Source organism: Dromiciops gliroides, chromosome 1, assembly GCF_019393635.1.
Source record: "Dromiciops gliroides isolate mDroGli1 chromosome 1, mDroGli1.pri, whole genome shotgun sequence".
In the NCBI taxonomy this organism is placed as follows: domain Eukaryota; kingdom Metazoa; phylum Chordata; class Mammalia; order Microbiotheria; family Microbiotheriidae; genus Dromiciops; species Dromiciops gliroides.
Genome location: NC_057861.1, coordinates 597827965 through 597855227, shown reverse-complemented (window position 1 = coordinate 597855227; position 27263 = coordinate 597827965). Strand labels below are relative to the sequence as shown.

The window sequence follows — 27263 nt, the reverse complement described above, 5'->3', positions numbered from 1 at the left end:
AGTTGTTTTTCCAAGGAGGTATTTCACATTGCCTTCTATTTTTTCATTCTTCTGACTTTACTTTATTGTGTCTTGATTTCTCATAAAGTCATTAGTTTCCATTTGCTCAATCCTAATTTTTAAGTAATTATTTTCTTCAGAGAGCTTTTGTAGCCCCTTTTCCATTTGGCCAGTTCGGCATTGCAAGCTGTTGACTTTTTTCATGGTTTTCTTGCATCACTCTCATTTCTCTTTCTATTTTTTCCTCTACCTCTTGCTTTTTCAGTCCTTTTTGAGCACTTCTATGGCCTGAGACCAATTCATATTTTTCTTGGAAGTTTTGGATGTAGGAGCTTTGACTTTGTTATCTTTTTCTGAGTGTGTATTTTGATCTTTCTTGTCACCATAGAAGCTTTCTAGGGTCAGCATTTTTTTCTGTTTGCTCATTTTCCCAGCCTGTTTTTTGACTTAACTCCTTCTTAAAGTGGGGCACTGCTTGAGGGTGGAGGGCGCACTGTCCCAAGCTTCAGGGGGTTTGAGCAGCTGCTCTCTGAGACACCTCCAGGAACCTGCAAGTCCCTAGTTCCTCCAAGGTGGTATGATTCAAGGAGAGGAACGTTCACCACTCCCCTGTCCTATCCTTTGGTCTAGAAGCAACCACTGGCCTGCTTCTCTGCCCTCCAACCCAGAAAAGAATCCTGCTGCACTGTGGCTACAAGCTCCAACATGCCTGCACCCCTCCCCTGCCTGGGCTGCCACCCAAGACCGCAACCCAGACCAGAGCATGGGCAAAACAAGAGTCCTGCCTCAGCTCCAGTAAAGAGACCCCTATAATTTCCCCCTAGCCAACCACTCAACCTCTTCACCGTCCATGGGCTGAGTTCCAGAAGCAGTTGCCACCACAGCCAATTCAGAAACTCCTGATGCCTGGTTTGTTGGCACAGCCTACACTGGGGCTGGATCTCTGCCGTGCTGCACAGGGCTGCACTCTACTCTACCCCCAGTACAACAGACCTTTTCTGACAACCTTCTAAGCTGTCTCTGGCTGGAAAATGATCTCACCTCGTCATTTTGTGGGTTCTGCTGCTCTAGGAATTGTCTTACGGCATTATTTGAAGGTATTTTGAGGGGTCTTAGGGAGAGCTCAGGGAAGTCACTGCCTTTCCTCCGCCATCTTGGCTTTGCCCTCATCATTAAAGTTCAAGGGGAATTCAAAAGAACTTTTTCTTATCCCCACCCCAACTCCAAGCTTCCAGGAATCTACGAATGGACAGTGGAGGATAATGGGGAAAGAAGTTTTTGTATTGTCTATGACATTCATTTTGCTTTTAAAAAAAGAAAGGCAATGAAAGAGAAAAATTATAATCCATACGCATTTTTACACAAAACATACTACAGATCTCTGTGCTTTCTGTAATCATTTTCTTTAAATCCCAATTCCCATTTTACCTAACAGAGTTCTGAAAAGCCGTCCAATCTTCTTGAAAAAAGGAACTAGAAGGAATATCATCAAGTTTGCACTTCTTTCGGATTGACTGGAGGGTGTTGGTGAAATCAGATACATACCTTTGAGGGGAAAAAAGGAAAAAGACAAGTTTTCAGTAAACCCCTCAAATCTAGAAGACATATGAAATAAATACATGATCCTGATCAAAGAGCATTTCTTTAGATGTTGATTAAAATAAATGTTTAATAACTTGCACTGGACTGTACTAAGGGTCAGGAGACCTGGTTTGGCTGTGGGTCATGTTACTTCTCCCTTCTAGGCCTCGGCTTCCTCATCTAAGTACAAATGAGGAGGCTGGACTTGGTGACCTGTATGACCAGGGCATTTCTGTTTCCTATCCTGTAGCACAGAGTGTTCTTAGACTGCTCTAAACTCACCGATTAGCAGAATGTTTGAGTTGAAAGAAGCCTCAGAGACCTTTCTTATCTTTGATGCAGGCTAAGAACAAACAACTGAGGCCAAAGGCTGGTAGGAACCAAATTTCCATATGACTTTAGAGTGGTAGAGTGGAAAGAGCACTGAAGTAGAGGCCAGGAGACTGTGCTTTCAATTCCAGTTTCCCTACTGGCATATTGTTCTGTCCTGGGACCACCCCCTTAGCATCTCTGCGTCTATTTCTTAATTTTCCAGACTCACTCCAAGAAGCAGTGTGATAGAGCGGACAGAGAGCCAGCCTCAGAGCCAAGAAGCCCTGGGTCAGGTACTGCTTCCGGCCCACACAAACCGTGTGACCTCTTGGCATTCTAGGCCACTTTCTAAGACTACAAATTATAGAGAAGGTCCCATCCTGCAGAAGGGGGACATTCTTTACTGGGAATTCCCTGAACCGATGAAATCCCGAGTCCAATCCCTATCTAATACCTATTGCCTTACTACTAATTCATAAATCACAACATGTTAGATATATCAGGGACTTTACCATATCACTTAGTTCAAAGAAGATAATATAACTGCCCTACCTACTTCACAGGATTTTTATAAGGAAAAAAAAATAAGATAATAGTGTACATTAAAGTAGTTTTCAAAAGTATAAAGTATGTTAAGACAGTATTGGTACAAGAATGTCTGTATGACAGAAAGAAGAGCCATGTGTCCCCTGTGGGCTATTCCAGTTCTCTAGAAGTGAGGAAGTACCCTAACATATTTGTCTACACAATAAAAACTCTTACAACTTACTCAAAGAAGAAACATTAAAATGATTGAAGTATACAACAGCTCCTCTTGGTTCAAATCCTGAAGGCAGAGGGGAGAGAAGCTGCCTAAAAGCCCAGGTGGGAAACACTGCTTAAAAGTCTATCACTATAAGGGGCAGCTAGGTGGCACAGTAGATAGAGCACCAGCCCTGGATTCAGGACGACCTGAGTTCAAATCCGACCTCAGACACTTGATACACTTACTAGCTGTGTGGCTCTGGGCAAGTCACTTAACCCTCATTGCCCCCCCCCCCAAAAGCAACCCCCCCCCCACACACACACACAAAAGAAAGTCTATCATTATGACAAGGGACATATAACTCCCTTTTCAAAATCCTCTTACCTACCCATGATTCCCCTTTACCTTTATAAACCAGTTTTTGAAAAAAGGAAAGCTGTGAAGCTAAGACTCCACTTGTAGTCCCTTCTTTTAAACCAAAGAAAGGTTAACAACTTTCCTGGACTTTGGGGAAAGGCAGGGAATCTTCAACCAGCAGTGGAATGTGGGGGAATGTAGTTTTCATTGTATATTTTAGCTGTAAGAGGCTAAATGACACTGTCACCTCTGCAACTATGACAAATATGTATTTTTCAAGATATACTATACAACAACTCATGTGCAGTACTCAAACCTCACGCGTCAAAGATGTGCAAGATAATTAAGCAATGACAGTCTCTAGACAGTTCCTAAGTCAGTCTCTGGGAAAGAATCATCACAAACTAATCCTTGAGAAAAGGGGGGAAATGTCGCTTCCTTGCAGCACTGGGGAAGCATGGGTGTAAAATACTGTATATTCTGTCAGACTCAGTTGATAGATTGGCTAGTTTTGCTGAACTGCTTTTTTCCCCCCTCTCTTTTTAAATCTTTGTTAAAAGGGATAGCTCTCTGGGAAGGGAATGGGGAAATGATCTATCTGGAAATTAAGGTGATATAAAAACAAAAGATAACAAAAATTTTTAAATAAAATCTGTTACACACACAAAAAAAGAAGGAAAAAAATATCAACAAATTGCCAGTATTAATTTTAGAAGAGAGAATTCAAGTTAGCCTTAGTTGTTAGGAATTTTCTGCAATTTTCATTTTTCACTAATTTCATTTTAAAGTTTAGTAATAGTGAGCATACTCATTACAGAAGTATACTGTAGGGGGAAGCTAAGTGGCGTAGTGGCTAAAGCACTAGCCCAGGATTCAGGAGGACCTGAGTTCAAATCCAGACTCAGACACTTGGCACTTACTAGCTGTGTGACCCTGGACAAGTCCCTTAACCCTCACTGCCCTGCCCTCCCCCCCAAAAGAAGTATACTGTGACATTTCATAACAAAAGTTTCCTCCTATTGTGTGGCTTTAATCACATAATTTAACTTCCTAGAACCCTCCAATGGCTCTCAATTTCTTACCTAATTAAAACTCTTCACCATTGTGTTGAGGCCCTCTCCTCATCTAATTGCTCCTATCCTCTGCTACATTCCACCTCACAATCTTTGCTCCAGACAAGAAAGGGTATTCATATCTCCCTCATGTGCTTTACTCTCTCTCACCACAGACTCATTACACCTGCCTTTTTCCTAGCCTAGAATTCCCTCCTATCCACTCTTCTTTCCATCAAACAATGTTCCTTTCTTCTATTACTTCTCTTAGTTTGCCCCAGACTAACCTGACCCAGTGCTAACCACTTCAGTAACTTTCCACATCCCTTTGTTCTAGACCCTTTATTTCTTTTTTGAGGGGTTGTGGTAAAGATCATGGATACCTTCTCAGCAAATTTATATTTTATTATATATTTATAGGTCTCTAGCATTCATAAAAATATTATCTGTATTTATCTGGTCACTTAATTTAGATTTGTCATTTCACTTTAAATTAAATTGGTTTTTCCTAAAAAGAGTACTTCTGGATTGCCCTAAACTCACAGTCCCACTAAATCTAAGTGCTATCAGAAATCTTAATAAAGCTCTCTCTTCACTGATTCAAATTTTAAAGCAGCTGAACCTACTATATTCTCTCTCTTTTTTTGGTTTTTTGAAACCAGCACCAAATCATTTTTATGACTATTGTTTTGTATAGTTCGTGGTTTGGTACTGTTAGGTCTCCTACTTTTCCACCTTTTTTCATTATTTCCCTTGAAAATCCTAACTTTATGTTCCCACATTAATTTTATTATTACTTTTTCTAGCTCTATAAAGTAATCCTTTGGTAGTTGGATTGGTATGGTTCCAAATAAATTTATGTGATATTTTCATTTTTTATTATATTAATTTGGCCTAATTATGAACAATTAAAATTTCTCTGATAATTTAGTTCTATATTTCTGCAAAAAATATTTTTGTAATTATATTCATAAATTCCTATTTGTGCTTGGAAGGCAGATTCCCCAAAATTTTATGCATTCTGGGGTTATTTTAAATAGAATTTCTCCTTCTACTGGGTTTTGTTGAGAATATAAAGAAATGCTAATGATTTATGTGGTTTTATTTTATATCCTGCAACTATGCTGAAATTATAGTTTTATTTAAGTTTTAGTTGACCCATTAGGGTTTTCAAAGTAAACCATATCATTTGCAAAAAAGCAATCATTTCAGTGCAGCTAGGTGGCACAGTGGATAAAGCACTGGCCCTGGATTCAGGAGAACCTGAGTTCAAATCCGACCTCAGACAGTTGACACTTACTAGTTGTGTGACCCCAGGCCAACCCAAGAGTACAAAAGACATGGAGATTGATTTTTTTCTCTAGCTAAATTGAGCTGATGGGATTAAACCACACCTGGACTTTGCCTTAGCACTTCAACATGGTCTTTTGCATACTTCCTCATTAAGTCATGTCAAGCAATGGAACTGAATGATGCTAACCAATTAGCTCTGATCAATGTATAATGACCTGTATCTATCAAAAGAGGATAAAAAGGCTTGACCATGTGAGGGTCACCATCTTGGCTCTCACTCTTGGCTCTGAATGCTGTCATTTGGTGCACGCTCTAAGGTATATAGGCCTGAATGCTTAAAACTATGAGGAAGTTAGAGAGACACGCGGTCAATTCTCTACTAATACTTTACTAATATATAATATTAATTAATAATAAATGCTTACTGCCAAAATGGATGCACTAGCCATTAATTTATAAATAGCAATAATTTTAGAAAACACAGTTTAGCACAAATAATTTTTAAAAACACAGTAGGATCTCTTCTAATTTGTTAACAATCCTCTAACCACACCTGGCACTGACACACTCTTGGTCACCAAACCCTCTTTCTGAACTTTAGAACTCTCAATAACTTGTTCAGAAATTCTGGGATGATCAGGAGTCTCTCCCTAATCTTATTTACAACAAAAGAATGTTCAGTTCAACATAAAGAAAAATATACTAACTATGAGAGCAATTTCACTCTGGAATAAGTTATCAAGATTTTAGAATTCCATGACTTGGGCATTCATTTGCCTAGAGGGCTGGAACTAGAACAAATGACCTATTGGGCTCCTTCCTGCTTTAATTTCTCCACATGGGATAGTACTGCCTTACTTTGTGAAAAGAGATTTCAGGGATGACAGAAGCCCACAAGTCCCCAATCCATCTGTGAATTTGATGCATCTATCCACAGCTCCTGAGGCCAAACCAAAGAGTTTATTCACTGAATGGCTCAGCTCTTGACACAGTCAATAACTTCCCAATGTTCCTGGTGACCAAATAAGAAGCCAAAACAAAAGTTGCATTAGACACTGGACATTTGGATCAGTGGTGCCAAATTCAAACAGAAATCAAGGCCACTAAATCATGCATATGGATCACTATGGACTGTATATTGATACTAACCTTAGAAAACCACATACTGTGTTCTGTTGCATTTTTATTTATTTGGTAAATATGTCCCAATTACATTTTAATATGGTTCAAGCTACACTCAGGAGTGTTGCCTGCCAGGATTTAGCCCACTGGCTGCATATGCAAATGTGGCACACCTCTGATCTAGACTAACCAATGCTATAAATATATAGGGAGAATAAAATAGAGAATTCAATTCTAGGACCTCTAAATTCTACCAGCAAGCAAGTCATTTAAGAGGAACATACTCAAAAGCTGTGGCAACACCTAGAAATCATAACCATAGAAGATAAGCTTAAGATATCAGTATGACTGTGGAAACAAATTTCTGACAGAAAAGCATTTCTTTCCTCCTTTTTTATAGTTAAATTGACATCACAGGGGCAGCTAGATGGCACAGTGGATAAGCACCGGCCCTGGATTCAGGAGTACCTGAGTTCAAATCCGGCCTCAGACACTTACTAGCTGTGTGACCCTGGGCAAGTTACTTAACCCCAATTGCCTCACCAAAAAAAAAAAATAAAATAAATTGACATCACATTTCTAGCTCATGATCAAATTCTTTTTTTATAGTTGACATCAGATTTCTAGTGGTGATCAAATTCTCTAGGAGAAAAATAAATACACTCAATGACAATATTCTCTTCTTGCCCAGTGGCAAAACAACAACAACAAAAAAACACTCATGAGAAAATACTGGGAAGATAAAAAATAGCAAATTAAGACCACCACTGTTAAGATCATTTTTTGAAATTGTCAAAAATATTAGACACTCGAAAACAATATATGGTTCTAAATTGAAATGATATAGCTTTCCTGTTAGCGCCCACTCAATGAGCATACAGGACAGCCTGTGAGTTCTATTTATCTACATTCATTTTTATAAATATTATAATTAATAGCTTGTTTAAAAGAGGTTTGATAACTGTTAGGAAATCAACAGTTTCTCCAGAATGTGTAGCCTCTTATTTGCCAGAGAATCTTTAAATAGGAAATTGTTGTTCTATCATTGACATATTGTAAATCCCCTTAAGAGTAGAGTCTGGGGGGCAGCTAGGTGGCGCAGTGGATAGAGCACCAGCCCTGGAGTCGGGAGGAACTGAGTTCAAATCCAATCTCAGACACTTAACACTTACTAGCTGTGTGACCCTTGGCAAGTCACTTAACCCCAATTGCCTCACAAAAACAAAGAGTAGAGTCTGGGAGGGGCAGCTAGGTGGTGCAATGGATAAAGCATCAGCCTTGGATTCGGGAGGACCTGAGTTCAAATCCAGCCTCAGACACTTGACAGTTACTAGCTGTCACTGGGGCAAGTCACTTAACCCCAACTGCCTCACCAAAAAAAAAAAAAATAGAGGCAACTCAGTGTCGCAGTGGATAGAGCACTGGCCCTGGAGTCAGGAGTACCTGAGTTCAAATCTGGCCTCAGACACTTAACACTTACTAGCTGTGTGACCCTTGGGCAAGTCACTTAACCCCAATTGCCTCACTAAAAAAAAAAAAGAAAAAAGAAAAGTGGACTCTGTATTGTAGCCCTCACAACCCCTACCAAAACAGCTAGTACATAAATACTAAATATACGATGATTAATGTACAGGATTATTCCATTACCAAAGGGACAGCACTATCTGAATGAGGAGATGACTCTCTTCCATTCTCCATACCGTAGCTGATAGGGTTTGTATGGGCCATACCACAGCTTCCACCAGTTCCATGACCTTCACCAAGTTGTGTTCTCCTATAAGGATATCAGCAATTTAAAAGATAAGTCAACTAGAAATTTAAAACCAAATTTCTGGAAAACAGTAGGTAAGCAACTTTCCTTTTACTCCTATCTGCTGTGTTAGTGTTCAAATACTTGAAAAAATGCTCTAATAGGGGGCAGCTAGATGGCGCAGTGGTTAGAGCACCGGCCCTGGATTCAGGAGTACCTGAGTTCAAATCCGGCCTCAGACACTTGACACGTACTAGCTGTGTGACCCTGGGCAAGTCACTTAACCCCCATTGCCTGCCCCCAAAAAAAAAAGAAAAAGAAAAAGAGAAAAATGCTCTAATAATTCTAAAATGATGTCACCTGGCTTTTGTCACCTGGTTCTTCTGTCATGGAGGCTTCTTCAATCAACAATCATTTCTAAAAACATTTCAATAAACTCCCTGGCTTGCAAATACAAACTATTAAGTAACATAGGCCTTGCCTGTTCTCCACTAGGAGCCTGTTAAAAAGAACAGCTCCTTACCTCACAACCTACTGTTTTTAGGCATCCCTAAATCCCTTACATCAAGTGAATTACTATAAGGCTATACTAGGAAACAGCTCTGCATACAGGTGTACACCTCTAGTCTCTGGTGCTTTCCTGTTGGCTTTGGGGGGAAAAACAAAACAGTAGGTTCTATCATTAAGTATTCAAATACATACATATAGATGTGTGCATGTGTATATCTATCTGTCAAGTCAACAAGCTGTTCCTTGAACAGAATACTCAATTCCTGGACTCTAGGAATATTCACAGGCTGTCTCCCATACCTGGAATTCTCTCCCTGCTCACTTCTGCCTCCTGTCTTCCCTGACTTCCTTTGAGTTCCAGACAAAATCCTAAATTCTGCAAGAAGCCTCTCAAGAGCCTCCTTAATGTTGTGCTTTCCCTCTGTTGATTCCCTTCCAATTTATCTGTATGTATCTCCTTTGTACACAATTGTTTGCATGTTTTCTCCTCCATTAGGAAGTGAGCACCTTTGAGAGTAGGGACTGTCTTTTGCCTTTCTTTGTATCCCCAGAACTTGGATATAGTAGGCACTTTATATGTCTGTCTGTATGTATTCTGATCCCAGGACCTAAAAATGGCTTTATAGCTGATATTTAAAAGATTTCTTCTTCTCTAATACCCAGTGCCACTTCAGATGAATGCAACTGATTCATCTGCCTCTGACCTCACTCCACCCTGTCTTCAGCAGCATGCTCAACCTCATAACTCTTAATTCTGGTGCCAACTGTATCCCATTCCTTTGGAGATTACTTCTCTGCAATATCCAAAGTGGATCTCCTGCCTCCCATAATTAAAGCCTGACCAGTGAGTGCGCCAAGAATACCTTATGAATCACCAGAAACTGAACAATAAACACTCCCCTGGAATGTACAAGCAATTATAAGCAAATGTAATTAAAGAGAATAACTATTAAATAAACCAAGTCAGTGACACACACCAACCAAATGGCAGAACAAGGTCTACCTAGGCAATTCCGGATTTGACACCAATATGCGTCACAAGGTTCATGTAACTAAAAATTTATGATACTTTAAAATAGATGGAGAAATGACTAGGAAAACAACATACTATGTACTGTTTGCCCAAAAGAGAATGAAGAGTTCTCTGCTCCTGATAAACAGGGGAATGGCCACCATAGCCCATACTTATTTGGGAACCTTACTGGGACCCATAAGGACCCTTCTAGGTTTTACATTTATGATCCTACAGCCATGCTAACCCCTAGTCATGAACAGCCTTCATCGCCACTGATCAGCCACTGCTTCTCATCCCTGCTCTGGAGGATTCTCTCACTAGGTAGTTGACAATACATATCTTGCTATTTACATAGCTGATACTTTAAAAGTGATTTCTGCTTTCTCCAAGGATACTAGTGCCACTGTAGAGGTCAGATGAGATTCCTTACTCCTAAGCCTATTTCTTCTTCCAAGTCTAATTTTAGTTCAGATTAGCTGAAGTCCCAAGAAGATTTGAAGAAACAATATACCTGCAACATGATGCACATGCTTCCAATTCTTCTCTTTACTAGACTCATTTAATCTCAAAGCCACTGAGAAACAAACATGATTTTCTTGGTTAAGAAAAATGCAACTAACCTTTGGTTGCGACCGAGTGATGGATACCCCAAAAAGGACTAAAAACTGCAATACATTTTTATGCCAAAGTATGAATTACCTATTGAGACTAGAAATGTTGATTCTTCTATTCTCTTAAATGTTATCTTAGAAGGCAAAGTCAGGCTCTGCAATCTCCAAAAGAACAAGGGAAACAGGCATTAAAGAAGGGGGCAGGGTGCAGGGGCAGGGAGAGAAAGAGGAGAAAGACGTAGAGGTGGAGAGAGAGTAGGGGGAGAGAGGAGTGGGAGAAAGAGTGAGAGTGAGAGAGAGACAGAGACAGAGAGAGAGCATACAATTGCAAGAGAGCGGGAGTGAAACTACTTACGGGAGTGTGAGAGAAGCGCTACTTCCCAGGCCTTGGCAAAGTGAGCAGTGGTGTCATAGAGCTCCAGGAGCTTTGTGAGCCTTGTGTCAGGCCCTGCTCTCTCTACTCCAGAATCTAGGCAGACTGGCAGAGAGGGTACCAAAGCATTCAACGTCTGAATCAGAAGCACAGTCACCACCTCATGCGGGTTCTTGAAGACCTGTGAAAGAAATATACTAGTTTCATAAAAAAGCCCTCTATCCCAATAAGTACAAGTGGCTTAAAATTGTAGCCATTGGGGACAGCTAGGTGGCACAGTGGATAGAGCACCGGCCCTGGAGTCAGGAGGACCTGAGTTCAAATCCAACCTCAGACACTTAACACTTACTAGCTGTGTGACCCTGGGCAAGTCACTTAACCCCAATTGCCTCACTTAAAATATGTGCATATATATATATATACTATATATATATATATGTATATATATATATATATATATATATTTATATATATATATACATATACAAAAGAACTAGTGTTAAGGAATAATCATGCACTGACTCAAAGCTGAAAGCAATTTCAAAAGGGCCCAGTATAGCCAGCTACTTTCTGATATATTCAAGACGGATGGTTTTCTATATTACTTTAATACATTTTTACTGATCTTTTTTCATATCCTCATAGGTTTTTTCCAGTATCCATTCCCCTCTCCCTCACAGAGAGCTCTCATATAACAGTATTTTTTAAAGATAAGAAAGAAAGAGTAAAAAAATCAGCAACCCAATCCATATGTCAAAATTCTACATTTTCTTTAAAAATCTCCATAAAAAGATACTTTAACCACAAATGATAAACTACAAATCTGATTGCTAGATTGAATTTGGGTCTTCTTATTTATAGTCTGAAAGAAAATGAGTGGGAAGGAAATAAAACAAATCTGAATAACAATAGAATGGCTTACCAAATGGATAAATTGCTGATGATTCTCAAATTTGCATTTCTAGCCCCAGTATTTCACCTAAGCTATAGTCCCATATTTTCCCCTGTCTACAGGATATCAACTACAACCTTGAACTCAACACATCCAAAAGTGAAATAATCATTTCCCTGTCTCTCAATCATGACTCAACTCTCAAGGTCCACATTTCCATCTATTATACCACATTTTGAAACCTTTTCTTTTTTTTTTTAGTGAGGCAATTGGGGTTAAGTGACTTGCCCAGGGTCACACAGCTAGTAAGTGTTATGTGTCTGAGGCCGGATTTGAACTCAGGTACTCCTGACTCCAGAGCCAGTGCTCTATCCACTGCGCCACCTAGCTGCCCCCATTTTGAAACTTGTTATCTTTGAAGTTTTCATTTACTTCATGCCCTATACCTAATCTGCTTTCAAGACTTGTTGATTCTTCACTCAAAGTATCTCTTGGCCCATGAGGCCCTTTCTCCATTCCCACTGCTACACAATCCAGAGGGATGATCACTCTACTTTGAATACAACAGCTTCCTAATGGATATACCTTTCTCTAGTATCTCCTTTATGAATCCATCCCAAACTAAAATCCTCTTAACACATCAATCTGATTATTGCACAAAACAATCTATTGTCTCTTCCACATCTGGCTTTCAAGGCTTTGTTTCATCTGGTCCCTTTCTACCTATCTACTCCGATATAAACCCTATACTTCAGCCAGACCAATATCCTCACTATCTAAACATGCCATATTTATTTCCAACTCCAATCCTCTATCTGTAAGTACTCTCTTGCCACTTTGCTTATCTCCACCTATCTACATCCTACCCTTCAGGCCAAGCCCTACTACTTCTATAAGAATTTCTCTCACTATTCTATTCCAAAATTATTTCCTCTTTCTTTCATACGCCTCTGTATTTATGTTCTGTATGATTCAATTTTTCAGTTAAGCATTCAACAAACATTTATTAAGCACCTCTTGTCTACAAAGCAATAACTCAGCAGTGGAAGATTTAGGTAAGCCATTTCCCCTGCCTTCGTGGAAATTATTGTCTCTCCAACTGTTAGAAGAAAAGAAAAAAAGAAAAGAAGGTTGCCTTATATTTATTCCAGATCTTTTTCATATATATTTACACACACATATAAGAGAGACTAGTGGCATAATGAATGAAGAACCAGCCTCAGAGCCAGAAATGCCATGTAACCCTGGGTAAATCATTTAACCCTTTGGTGCTCCAGGCAGCTTTATAACTGTGACTTACAGAGAAGATGCAGAGCTATATTAATAGAATACAACTTTCTATACAGAATAGAGAATATATTAGAAGTATTTTTCTCACCAGATTTCCCATAACAGTGAGATCACAGTCTCCCTGTCTAGAATGTAAATTCCTTGAGGTTAAGGACTATTTCATTTTTATCTTTGTACCCCCAACTCCTCACAAAATGGCTGGTACATAGTAGGCATTTAATAAATGCACACTGATTAAGTCTAGTAGGAAGTTAAATGACAGATTCACTTGCATGGCTACTAGTTACATGTATTCATGTATTCTCTCCCCAGTCAGGGGAGAAAAACTCCTGGAGTACCAGGACTATAATATTTCTCCTATAATTCCAATAGCAGGTATCAATAAATCCTTAATTAATGAATTAGATATAGGACAATAACACCCTTTCCTGTACTTAAGGATATTTTCATTTTTCATCTTTCTTCCTGTATTAACTATCTGTACTTACCATCTGATGATCTTAATTCTAGATTTCCTTGAGTGCTTTTATGCTCTAGAATGACTAGTTTTACTTCCCTTTACTTTTCTTTATTCTTTCTATTTATATGTTCACATAAAATGATAGCTACTTTTCTCCCAGTATTTATAACATAGAAGGTCTATAGTTTCTAAATAAAAAAACCATGAAATAGAATGACGACTTTGTTATGGTTGAGACAATCAGATAAGACTATACAATGTTCTCTCTTTGAGAATAACCGTTACTGACAAGCATTATTAGTAGTTAAGGAAAGTCTTAAGGCATATAACTTTCAAATTTATGCCTAAAGTTATCCTTTAGAAGATAGCTGAAATGAAAATCTACTCATATCAACTAGGATCACATCACCAGATGTAACTGCTGGGGGCAGTCAGTGAAGTTTAACAATAAAGGGTTTTTTTCTTTTCTTTTTTTGTAAGGCAATTGGGGTTAAGTGACTTGCCCAGGGTCACACAGCTAGTAAGTGTTAAGTGTCTGAGGTCAGATTTGAACTCAGGTCCTCCTGACTCCAGGGCCGGTACTCTATTCACTGCGCCACCTACCTGCCCTAACAATAAAGGTTTTTAATGGATGAAGGGCACTAGCCACTTTTCCTTGTAAGGAATGAAAATTCTGAGAAGATAGTGTCTATTCCACAGCCTGATTAAAGTCAAAAAAGGCATCATACTGAAAGAAAAAATAGAGAAAAAACACAAGAGTACAGTATCTGAAAGTGACTCTGACCAAAAATCAGAAAGCCGTTTCTTTATGTTAATCCTGATGACAGCTTAAACAGAAAAGGCATGTCTACCTTGTTTTCATCCTTTAAATACATTTAAATGGTTGGGGGAAGTGGGTGACCAGCTATTTCAAAGGGATAATTAGTCAGAAGAAACAGAGTTGTAAAGACTACTAATTAACTTTCTTCTGTTCTGGAACTCTTGTTAGGTAATATGAGTGGTAATGAACTTTCATCATTATTTCCACTTATGCTTCAATAACCACATTTTACATTCTCAGAGTTTTTAGCACATTGATAGATATAATCAAATTAATAGGCAACTGCTCTAGATGAGAAATATCAAACAACATTCCCAAGTGCCATGGAACTAAGTTAAGATGTAACTGGGAAATATTTAACAAAATGGAGAAAAATACAATAGGAAAGAGACAACAAATGAACAACAAAGAATATTCATGTGGTTTTCAAAGTTAATATACCTCCTCATCTCTCACCTGGCTCTAATACTTTGGGACTTCTCTGACTGACTTCTTCACCATGCCCTAGGAAGCTCTTTCTTGGGATAACTTCATCATCCTGTAAAATCTTAGCATACTCATCACTAACCTTCTGCCTCTTGGGCCATGAACCCCAAATCTCCATTTAAGGAGAGAGCTCAGCTCAGACATCCTCTCATCTCTAACCTGGATGAACTACTTTGGGACTTTGGTTGATTTCTCTATCATGCCTCAGTGTTAGATACCACCTCCCTCACCTTCTCAGCTTCCTTTTGCATGCTGTCTCCTCTCATTACATAAGCTCCTTGAGGACAAGAACTGTCTTTTTCTGGTTTTGTGTATCTAGTGCTTAGCAAAGTGCCTGGCAATTAGTAGGTGCTTAATAAATGCTTACTGCCTTTATTGACTTGACTTAATATGTGGCCCTTATGTACAGCTTAGTGACCCCGGTTTCTATTTGAATTTGACCACAACAAAATAAAAAGTTTCTCAAATTACATTAAGTTCATCAACATGGTTATAAAGATATCTAAATAGTACATTTTAAAAACTGGAGATATAAATGCATTTCTCCTTGTTCCTTTCAGTGCTTCTTCTAAATTCTACTCATCTTCAATTGACACAAGGAATGAAAACATTGCTTTTTACTATGTGCTTTCCTTCCCTTTTCTTTGACTGTTACAGGCATTTATATAAGTGGGAGCTGTTTAAGTTTATCTGGATACAAGTAGAGCTGGTGTTTTTATTCTAGTAATACAGGAAGTAGTAGAAGGGGTGGAGTGGCATAAGTAAGTGTGCATAGGATCAATGTAGTGTGATATCCAAGTGAAAACTGATATGTACCCACAATTTTTTTAAAAAACCATACACAAGAATGCCTTGGTCTAACACAAAGAAAAGGGGCTTGATGTAGGGAAAAGTCCTTCAATATAAGTGAATGACATTATTGTGTACAGTGAGCTCTTTTTAAAAAATGTTAGCCTTTTGTACAGCACATACCAATGAATGACTGAACACCTGAAGAATGATTCATAACTAATTAGAAAAAAATAGCTATGTTTTAAACAGGCCTTGCAAGACACTGAAGTAAAGTAGGGTCAGTTTTTCCTCGTGTATGACTAGGATATTCATTGTTTTTCAGTCATGCCTGACTCTTTGTGACCCCACTTGGGATTTTCTTGGCAGAAATATTGGAGTGGTTTGTCATTTCCTTCTCCAGCTCCTTTTATAGATGAAGAAACTGAGGCAAACAGGGTTAAGTAACTTGTCCAGGGTCACACATCTAGTAAGTGTCTGAGACCAGCTTTGAACTCAAGAAAATGAGACTTCTTGACTCTAGGTCCAGCACTCTATCCACTGTACCACTGAGCTGCCCATGACAAAAATATCCTGCATCTTAAAAGTTTCCAGTGAAGAGAATGGTCATTCTTCATGGCTTTAAAAACTAAAGGTTTAGGGAAAAGCAACTTTAGATTGTCTTAAGTTGAAATACATAACCCTCAACTCTCCCTCCCACCCCCACCCTTCAACAAAGGTCAATTTCATAGTACATTTAAATAAATTTTTTCTACTATTTGCGGCTATATTGATAATGTAGGAAATTTCCAGACAATAGAATGTTACTCCATAGTAAATATACAAAACAGCAGTCAAACACTACCTGATTGAGTTCCTCTTGCTTTTAGGTCAGAAGAATGACATTCAGGAATTTTACATGCTCTCTAACTAAACAAAGTACAACACATCACATTAGATTCTAAACAGATAAAAGTGAAAATTAAAATTTTAACAGCGGGGGCAGCTAGGTGGCACAGTAGATAAAGTACTGGCCCTGGATTCAGAAGTGTGAGATTAAAATTGAATATTAGATCATAAATCTACCCTACTTAACCTTTCCCTTAATTTATCTCCCAGACTAGTAAATGGAAGAAGCTTCTGGTTTTCTAGATAGAGCTTTTATTGTATGGTAGTCACAAGGTAATGTTGACTAGAAGGAAAGGAAAGTAGAAATACAATACAAATTGTCTTAAGTCTAGGCTTAGTCTATATTCTGTATAAAACTCACCAAAAACTGAAGGCCACCTTTGGGGAGAGAGACCGAGTCAAGCGCATGCTGTTAACCGAGAGCCGGGCCGAGTCAAACTCCAGGCCACGTCTGTCTGTGCAGCGCAGCCAGGAGACCAGCAGAGCAGGAAAAAAAGGCCCCACTTCCGTTCTCTCCTTGCCTTTTAAGCTCGCACCCTGGAAATCGAGTGCTCAGCAGGCAATCTGGCCTGCATTGCAGGCGGACTGGTGTGCATAGCTCATGCTGTTGGTCTCCTCCCCAAAAGGGTGGTCCTAAAAAAAACTGGCGTCTCTCCATTATCTAACCGACTGTTAAAACTTTTTACCACAGAAGGACCTGAGTTCAAATCCGGCCTCAGACACTTGACACTAGCTGTGTGACCCTGGACAAGTCACTTAACCCTCATTGCTCCCCTCCCCCCCAAAAAATGGGGAAAAAAAAATTTAATAGCAACCAAACAGCACTACAGACATGAATTTCTAAGCTGATCTTTTAACTCCCTTGGCGATAGTAAATGGCTTAACTCTCCAAGGAGACTGACTGATTTCTGAGACTTTTTTGGAAACTAAATGTGAGGATACCCCTCTCAAGTAGCCTTGATCTTCTTCTGTTTTCCCTTCATAGATACTTACCTGCATAGACCACTGGAGTTGGGTGTGCCAGGCCCCAAGCAAAGTGTCATAGAATTCAGTCAGTTGTCGGTCTAAAGGTAGGTCACTCTGGCAAAGCTCCTGCCAGGATGTCAAAAGCTGTGCCTTTAAAGGAGAAACCAAGGATATTTTAATGGGTTAGCTTTTCCCTCCTGGCAGGAAAAAGGAACCATTCTGCGGCATTCTCTGACTGGCAGAAAAAAAGGACTTACCATTCTGTGGCATTCTCTGAAACAATACCACAGAGAAAAAGTATTCCTGTACATTTATCAGCTTATATAGAAACACACACACACACACACACACAAAATGATTCCCAATTACTAAAAGTCTTGAAAGTTCCATGTCCTAATACTTTAAATACTAATCCTTAAAAGCCACTTGAGGATAGGATTTGAAGGGATTAGGGTTATAGCTAACAACTTTCAAATTTTTTTGATATCGAATTTCAATACCAAAATATTTACCAAATTCCAATTATATTAAGTAATGAAGTTTAGGGAAGCAACTACAATTGGAGAATACAAAAAACAGAAAAAAAAAAACAAACACGTTTTCAAGTAGATGAAGGGGATAGATCAAACTATTTTGTCTCTGACACATCAACTCATTAACTCCTTTAGGAATGTTTTTGCCAATATCCCATCATATATTTAGTTAAGAAATTTTAAATGGAAGATGATTTAAAACGCAACCAATTGAAAGTCTAGGCCTAGAGCACCCCCTACTGGATAGGAAAATCTAAAGAAAAAAATTCCAAAAAAAGGATGGAGATTTATAATTTCATATAGTAACAACTCATGTCTATATAGAATTTTACATTTACAAAGCACCTTACACACCTAGTCTCTTTTAATCCTCATGATAATATTGTGAGGTGATAATGATAATGACAATGAGGACGATGAGGAGGAGGAAGATGATGATATCTCCATTTTACATATGAGAAAACTCAGATCAAATGACTTGTCCACAGACACATATCTAGTAAGAAGCTGAACTAAGACCAGAACTCAAGTCTTCTAACTCTAATCCAGAATTCTTTCCACTGCACCAAAATGTGATAGTCATTACATAATCATAGTTATCCAACAATCTCTTACCTTGTGGCATTTGAAATAATAGGCAAGAAGTTGGGGCATCCGGTCAATTTCTGTAAAAACTTTCACAAATACTTTGGCCTGATCTGAAATAGCAAAAAATATGAAGCAAACATACACAGAAGAGTTACTAGGTGTCCTACTATAGATATAATTCAATATAAAAAGAATTTACCATTCCTCAATATAGGCCTAAAGAGATAAATTAATAATCTGAAGTTCTCACCCTGCTTATGAATAAACGGATTTAGTATAATCATAAAGTGAAGAAGTTGGACAAGATAACCTTTAAGGTTTGTTTCTTCCAGCTCTAAATCTATGCACCTATAGCTATTGTTATTATTAGTAATAATAGTAATGAAAATGATCAATATGCAAAAGGCAACTGAAAAACAACTACTTATATAATTAGAGTATACACAATATATAGCTATGGCTACTATACCCATCAATAAATATTTATTAAACAATCATATGCCAGTCACTGCTTTCAAAGAGCAATGTTAGTGACCCTGGGCAAGTCACTTAACCCTCATTGCTCCACCAAAAAAAAAAAAAAAGAGCAATGTTACATTTTATTGGAACAAACTATATCAATTCTATGGAAATGAATTACATTGGCAGGTACAATAAATCAATATTATTACTACCCCCAAAAGAAAAGATATCACTAATTACCAATCCAATATGCTTTACTCTCTCATCTCTACAAATCCTTATGAAAATAATTTATACACAAATCAAGGACATTGTTGCTGAAAATATGAAATGGAGACAGTTTTTAATACTAAATATTTTACAGCAGACCACATCTTTGTAGGTACACAACTAATTGAAAAGTACGGAGAAGACAGGATCCCACCATGTTGAGTACTGGACATTTGATTCTTTTAAGCAAAATGCAGTTTTAAAAGCTTTCCTCCAATGCGATGTTCTCATGCATAGGTTAAGATCATTAAAGATTTATTTATAGATGAAAGAAAAGAGACAACTTTGTTCAATGATCCTCTGATTGTTAATAGCAAACAAAACAGAAATCACGGAGACATGTTAGCCAAAGTTATTTGCCACTGTCACAAAGGATGTCCAGAGAAGTTTCAATGGATGAGGGATTCCCTAGAGATGGTGAGGTCCTCTAGCTGTTCATTTGTAAATGACACTGTGATGATTACCTGTAGCTCTAGAACACTGTAAATGAAATCCATACTACTTAGGATTCAACCTAAAGGCAAAGTGATGAAGAATAACCATTGTCCAGGCTACAAATATGCAGCAAGGTAGACAGTCTATGATCTGTCATATAGAGATCTATGGATCTGTCATGGATTTCATTTAGGAGGCTCTACGATATTCTAGAACTTAATATAATCAGATGATCATTGAACAAAGAGGGTACAAGACATGTACCACAAGACATGTGGTACATATACAGTTTTCAAGGCATTATATGGATGAGACAAATCATCAAAGGGGACTGAGAAGAAACAATCAGACAGATAGGAAGACAACCAGCATATAATAGCATCAAAAAAAAAAAAAAGCCCAGGGAAGATAGAGTATCCAGGGGAAGGGGGTGATCAACTGTAAATGCTACAGGAAGATACAAAAAGATGACTAAGAAAAGATCATCAGATCTGGCAATTAAGAGATTAGTATTAACTGTAGAGGAAGCATTTTTAAATGAGCGAAGAGGTCAGAAACCAGAATTCAAATTAGTACAAACAGCTTTTTCTAGGAGTTTAGGAGGAAAGACACAATATTGAGAGTATGATAAAATCTAATCAAGCCTTATCTTTTTTAAGGATGGGGGAAAGGGGCATATCTGTAGGTATCAGGGAAGGACAAGTAAGTAGGAAGAAACTAAATTTTAGGGAGGGGTGGCTAAAGATAGGGGTTTGCTTTAGAAAGGAAAAGGGTCACTTCATTATTCAGAAATTGAATAAAGGAGATAGAATGTGGAATGAAGTCAAGGGTCTTGAGATGTAGAGAAGGGAGGGGCAGCTAGGTGGCGCAGTGGATAGAGCACTGGCCCTGGATTCAGGAGGACCTGAGTTCAAATCCGGCCTCAGACACTTGACACTTACTAGCTGTGTGACCCTGGGCAGGTCACTTAACCTCAATTGCCTCATCAAAAAACAAAAAGAGCAGGGGAGATGTAGAGAAGGGGAGGAGAGAGAGAGCACAGGGAGGATTGTTAAATTTGATCCAAATACAACCTTGAAAAGTCCACAATCTCCCTTTATAACATACATAGCATAGTGTAATATATAGAGGACGAAAGACTGGAAGTCACAGAAACCTGGATTCTAGTTGTAACCTTTACAAAATCATATAATTCTCTCTGGTTCTCAGCTTCCTCATATATAAATTTTAAAATTACACTAAATGGTCCCTAAGCTTTCTTCCAGTTCTAAAATGTTAAGATTCCACTCTAGCAGGAACACTGTAGGTTCTATATGTCAACTAGCTTATTATAAAACTTAGAGAAAATTTTAAATAACATTGATGATCAATAGTAACTTTGAAAGTTCTCCCTTGGGAAATTCAGCTTCTGGTTAAAGCCTCCCCATTCTGTGAAACTGCCAATATCAACAGAATTTTTTTAAAAAAACCTGTATCCTCTACATTTTCCTGTTCTCACCAATAATAATCATGTTGTAAATATCACTATTCCAGACAGAGCACACACTCTAAGTACCAATCTTCCCATCCTATTTTAAGATGGTTCTCATTTATTTCATGTACAGCAAATGAAATGAGGAAATATGACAGCTGCTTTCCAACATATTATTAAATTGTTAAAAGATGCTACAAGTATATCCCTGGTGTATAGCACCACCTGCTGGCATTAATCAGTTCCAAGGTAATCCTACTAAATGTTGTTACCTAGCAGTCCTTCTAAATTGAATTCAATTGGAAAGAAATAGCTTTCAGAACTCTAAATAGAGGTAAAATTCTTAATTAAAACAGGGGTAAGGAGCATTAGAGGAAATAAAATGGCCAACTTTGATCATATAAAGTTGAAAAGGTTTTGCGCAAATAAAATCAATGCAGTTAAAATGAGAAGAGAAGGAGTAACGTGGCGGGAGGGGGGGTGGGGGGGCACCGCTGGGCAAATTTCTCAGATAAAGGTCTGATATCCAAAATATATATGGAACTGATTCAAACATATAAGAACAAGTCTTTCCCTAATAGAAAACAGTTAAAGGAAAGGAAAGTTAGTTCTCAAAAGAAGAAAAGCAAGCTAATAATAACCATGAGAAAAAATGCACTAAAATCAATGGTATCAAACCCAAATATAAATGTGCACCATTAAACAGGACATAAGGATTACTGTGAATCACATATTGACTTAGAAAACCATATGCATGTGTGTGTATTTTTTATTTTTTCTTATTAATATATTAACACCTTAAAATATGACAGGAACTACGTTTTAATCTGATTAGGTATTAGAGACTGTTTACATGCAAGGGTGGCATGTTTTGACTCCTCTAAATCACAAATAATAAGATATATATATGTGTGTGTGTGTACATATGTATAAATACATACATATACATATATATACACACACATGTATGTATATATGAGAGATTTCACTGAGGTGAAATCAGGCAGCCAGTGATTCTGGAAGTGGTTCACAGTCTAGTTTGAATAGAATGTAGAGTGAGGAAGGTAGTAATGTGAAATAAGACTAGACAGGGCTTTAAAGGCTAAGAGAATTTTATATGTCCCCTATAAACACCACGGAGCCACTGAAGGTTTTTGAGCAGAATAGTGACACCATCAGACATTTGCCTTAGCAAGATTTTTGGGGCAACTATGAAAAGGATGATTGATGTATTAGAGAGGGAAGAACTGAGAACAAGGAGCCAGTTACAAGGCTATTATTAGAGCCTAGGCAAAAACTAATGAGAACCTGAAAGAGGGTGGTGACAGTATCAAGAAGGGGATGAAAAACGTTTAATGAATATCTTATTTTTAATGCAAGGCAGTGTGGCATCATGGTTAGGGCACCGGGCTTGGAGTCAGGAAGACATAGGTTCAAATTCTGCCCTAGACACTTAATGGATGTGAGACCGTGAGTAAATTACTCTGTGTCTCAGTTTTCTCTTGTATAAAATGAAGGTTTGGGCCTTAAGGCCTCTAATATCCCTTCCAGATTTAAATCTCTGACCCTTTGATCCTATGAATAAAGAAAGGAATATTAAATGTGGTAGAACTGACAGAACTTGGTAACTGAATGGATGTGGGCAATAAGAAAGAGGGAAGAGTCAAAGACAACTATGAGACTTCAAACCTGAGCATCAAGAACATAAAGGAGAAATCTGAGAGAAGGAATCAGTTCAGTGAAGACTCTGCTAAGTTCAATTTTGGATCTGTAAAGTATAAGGTGCTGGTGGGAAACCTATACAGCAGACAGTCAGACTGGAATTCAGGGGAAAGAGTAAGCATAAACATATAGAGGTGGGGACCTCTACTTCCTCAAATCACTATACAGAAGCAATAAATTAATCCATGAGAATGGACAAAATTGCCAAAGGAGAGAGTATAACAAAGAGAAGGGAGCGGGGATAAAGCAGAGGACAGATATGTGCGGGACATCCACATTCATAGGTCAAATAGAAAAACTGACCTTTGTATAACTGACCTTTACAGTGCAGGGGGAAAAAGTGGGAGGGTGGCTGGCCTTCCAGGCAGTTTTGAGCATCTCCAATGCACTCACCTTAGTGAGGTGAGCACTCTGCCCTGGGCCAATCACTTCAGTTGTCTCATCTTCTGAAAAACAAGGGGGCTGGGACAGCTAGGTGGTGCGGTGGATAGAACACCAGCCCTGGAGTCAAGAGGACCTGAATTCAAATCCGGCCTCAGACACTTGACACTTACTAGTTGTGTGACCCTGGGGAAGTCACTTAATCCCAATTGCCTCACCCACCCCTATCCCCCCCAAAAAAAACCCAAACAACGCACACACAAGGGGGCCAATCCCTTCAGGTTTTAAATCTATGGGTCCCATGATCCTAATCCAGGTTGGCAACATTCTCAGTAATGATCAGCCAGGCAGGCAGGATGCCTTTGCTTTGGGAAGAAATGTGCATAAAGACAGAAAAGACTTGCACTCACCTATGGACTGAGAATTGAATGTAGCCACTATCTGTGGACTGGCCATGGCCTCAAGCCTGTTCTTCAGTGCCTCAAGGTGCACACATTTATCAGAGTAATCTGGTGTATCTACAAGCATGGCCAAACTGTTCTGCATACTGGTTAATTTAGCGGAAATCACAGCCACATCCTTTAACAAAATCAGAAGACAGTGCATGGGATATGCATTAATAAAAACTTATGTTCTCAAAAATCACAAACTTCAAGCTACATAATTACATCTAAATCAAAGAAGTCAGCATCGTCTATAGAGTGTGTAAACATTCAAGAGAAATGATCCAGGCGGGAAATGAGATTTTTTAAAAAATCATAGTAGATAGTGCCTAATTTAAACAATATTTAATATTATCATTTCTATCCTATGTTAAATGTCAGCTACATAGAAGGCACTGTGCTCAGTAGACAAAGACAAAAATGAATATCACAAAGGATAAAGCAATTTCAAATGTCTCCTCTGTCATATACATATAATCAAGAATCAAATCAAATACGGTTCTTACAGGTATTAAAATTCAGCCTCGCCTACACTTATCATGGAACAGGTAGTGATATGGGAAGAGACAGCTTGCTCTCCCTAAAGGCTTTTATTTGGGCTTTCCCAAGAAAACACTTTTATGCTTGTAGGTTCCAATGTCAGGACAATAGAAGTACTCCAGACAGTTACAAATTTTCCCTTTCCTATGTTTCCACTATCCCTATAGTCCACTAACTAGAGTTGTTAATCTTTTATGGTCACACCCTCTTCCATTTGATTTCCAGAAGTTTCTGACCTCTCTAGTTAGGCCTTTCTCCACAATATTTCAAATAACCCCCTATAAACAACCTACTTGTGTCTTAAATGTTTCTTCAATATCTGCGCTTAAGGTGCTCCACTTATCTGCTTCTTGAAGAGATTCTGCAGCAAGCTGCATTCTAGATTTCACCTGGTCAATCTCCACCAGCACCTAAAATAGAAGAATAGGAAGTGAACTAGAGAAAGGGACTTGGTATGTAAACTACTTTAGGTCGGGGATTATGTTATAGAATTTGTCCACTGTAGCCTAGTAATAATTTACTTGCTTGTGTGTAATTTAAGATTCTAAATGTGGATTCTAATCTGTTTCCCCAGTTTTGGGGGAAACTGACTAAAATCACTGATAAAATGAGTTTAGGTTTTTAAAGGTTTATTGGAAAATAGAAAGAAAAAGATTGAGAACAGAATTCCAACAGCCTGGCATTCCTATCTTTCCTCAAATTTCCTGTGAAGTCCTCTGCCGCCACCACCATCAAGTCAGGAACCAAAAAAGCCTCAGAGTTCTCTGCGCAGGCTCCCTTTCCTCCTTCCTGTCTCCTCCCAGACCATAGGAGGCTCCTCAAGTTGATTGGCTGGTAGCCTTGATAGACAGCCCCCATGAGCAAACGTCATTTCCTGACACCAAGGAAAAGCCACAATGTCTCTGAGGCATTTTCCTCATGGTGGAGCTTTCCCACAGCAAGTCTCCAGTAGGTGGCATCATTCCAATCATTACACTTGACAGCAGTCAGTGCTCAGTAAATGCTTATTGCTTCCTAGTCCGCTTAACCAGGCCTTCTCTTTTTTTTCCTACACCTTCTTGGTGTAGATGAGAACTGTATACCGCAAAGCTTGAGACAACGTGGAAGTGTGAACAATGGCAAGGACACAAAATTGTTAAAAGAGTTGCTCATCATCACACAGCAAGTAAGTATCAGAACCAGGACTTAAACTTGGGTTTCTCTGACTCTGGAATGATAAGAAGGAATCATGTCTCCTGAGAATGAGTTAATCAGTGGAAGGTTTTCTCTCACTGATCTCCCCTTCTAGCTTCTGACAATCCTAATGACCAAAAGATCAGCTTTTTTTTTTCATACATAGCAAAGTTCAGCCAAAGTCAAAATATTCCAAGAAACAAAAGCTTAAGGAGAAAAAGTACAATTTATCAGAATTACAATAAAGATGAAACTAATGAATCCTTTTGTGGTAAAAATTAGAGAACTCTCCATAGGCAGCTTTTGAAGGACCTCCCCTTTTGGGGAAAGAAAGATTGAATGATCCCTGAAGGGAGGTGGAGGGTGCTTCCGGAACACTAGGTGTCTTCCGGGACTCGGCCTTTTCGTGCTTGGCCCTTGTGGTGGTGGTGGTACATGATCGCTCTGTCTCTGGTGGCTGCTGTTCTGGAGCTGCAAGCAACTATAAACTTTCAGGTTCAGTGAGTTAATTACAGAAAACCCTAAATTCCTTTGAACTAGCTTAATTGGAAACAGTCTGAGGTATCGCATAGGTTAAGTTTAGAGTTAAGAGCATTTCTCTGTATTTCTATTTTCCTATTTCCTTATCTTTGATTTTTTATTAGTTTTTTATTAGTTTTTATTAGTTTTTATTAGTTTTATTAGTTTTACCTTTATTAGTTTATTAGTTTCACCTTTGTTGTTAATTCCCAAGTAATAAAATCTGATCCTTTTGTGAACTAAAGCTTAGAGGTTCCTTTCTTATTAGCTTGGGAGAAATATCTAAAAAGGGCAGTTCAGAGGGGAGGGTGAACCTAAAAGGTCCCTCATATTTCTGGGACCCTAATATTAAGGCGAGTTACCCAAATAACGCCCCGTATATCAAATTTTGGCCCTCACACTTTCAATCCAATAAACATGGCAAACCAATAAAGAGAATCTTCCATTATTCAAGGTAAAAAACCTGCAATAAATTCCTATTTCAAAAAATAAAATTTATATATAATTTATATATACATATATGTATGTGTATGTATGTGTGTATATATACATATACACACACACATATAAAATTATAATTAGGAGAAAATCTAGCAATTTTTCTGGACCCATCTTCCAGAAGATGGCCTGGGATGCAGTGAATGACCTTGGCATCTTTGTTGTCTAACCAAACTCTAAGTGCTCCATAGCACCTGCTTCAGCCACCTTCATGGCCATTGGTACAAACTGTTCTCATCCTCTCACTCCACAAGGGGAAATCTTCACATGCTTGGGGTAGACATCCCCCTAACTCACCAACAGTTTGTCAGAGTGTGGCCACTGTGCATGCTATAGCTTCTTGGCCCCACAGGTGAGAGCTGGATGTCTTGTTGGATACCAAAGGTGGATAAGCAGATATGAAAAGGGCTTGCCAAACCCTCATACCAGAGGTGCTAGTCCTCCCTAGACACCCCTATTAAACACTTACTATCTGCTAAGTGCTGGTGATACAGAGAAAAGCAATGACAGGCCCTCTTCTCAAGGAGCTCACATTCCAATGGAGGAGAAAACACAGAATAGAAGTTTCAGCAGCAAGTCAAATAGAAAGGTCCCATCTTCCTTAGGGTGCAGAGTAAAGTAGATGATAATACATCTTTTTTCATGTAATTTCCACTGAAAAATCATATCTGTGTATGATGGCAAACCACCTTATAGTGGCAAGGCCTTTGGTGGCAAGAATGTTCTCTTGTGTGTCGTCAGTAGCTGTTGCTGTTTGGAAGCTACAGGCCTCAGAATCTGCAGAAGCAGTTGCCAGAAACTCTCCCCACAGGAGTTGTTTCCCAGGATGGCAGTATTGAAGGCTGGGCTGGAAGAAGGATCAGAATTCTGGGGGGTAGTGTCTCTCCTGGATCTCTTGGGCTTACCAATCTGTCAT

The 27263-nt window shown here is 38.7% G+C and overlaps 1 protein-coding gene across 1 annotated transcript in view; it reads right to left on the bottom strand.

Moving 5' to 3' along the window:
* COG7 (component of oligomeric golgi complex 7) overlaps window positions 1-27263 on the bottom strand; it is a 70577-nt gene that overhangs the window by 18363 nt on the left and 24951 nt on the right. The window contains 12 exon segments of the mRNA XM_043976024.1: window positions 1429-1545; window positions 6199-6328; window positions 6331-6352; window positions 8110-8126; window positions 8129-8155; window positions 8158-8191; window positions 8193-8236; window positions 10704-10902; window positions 17340-17462; window positions 18461-18543; window positions 23585-23753; window positions 24451-24567. Coding sequence (XP_043831959.1) covers window positions 1429-1545; window positions 6199-6328; window positions 6331-6352; window positions 8110-8126; window positions 8129-8155; window positions 8158-8191; window positions 8193-8236; window positions 10704-10902; window positions 17340-17462; window positions 18461-18543; window positions 23585-23753; window positions 24451-24567 — 1082 coding nt within the window.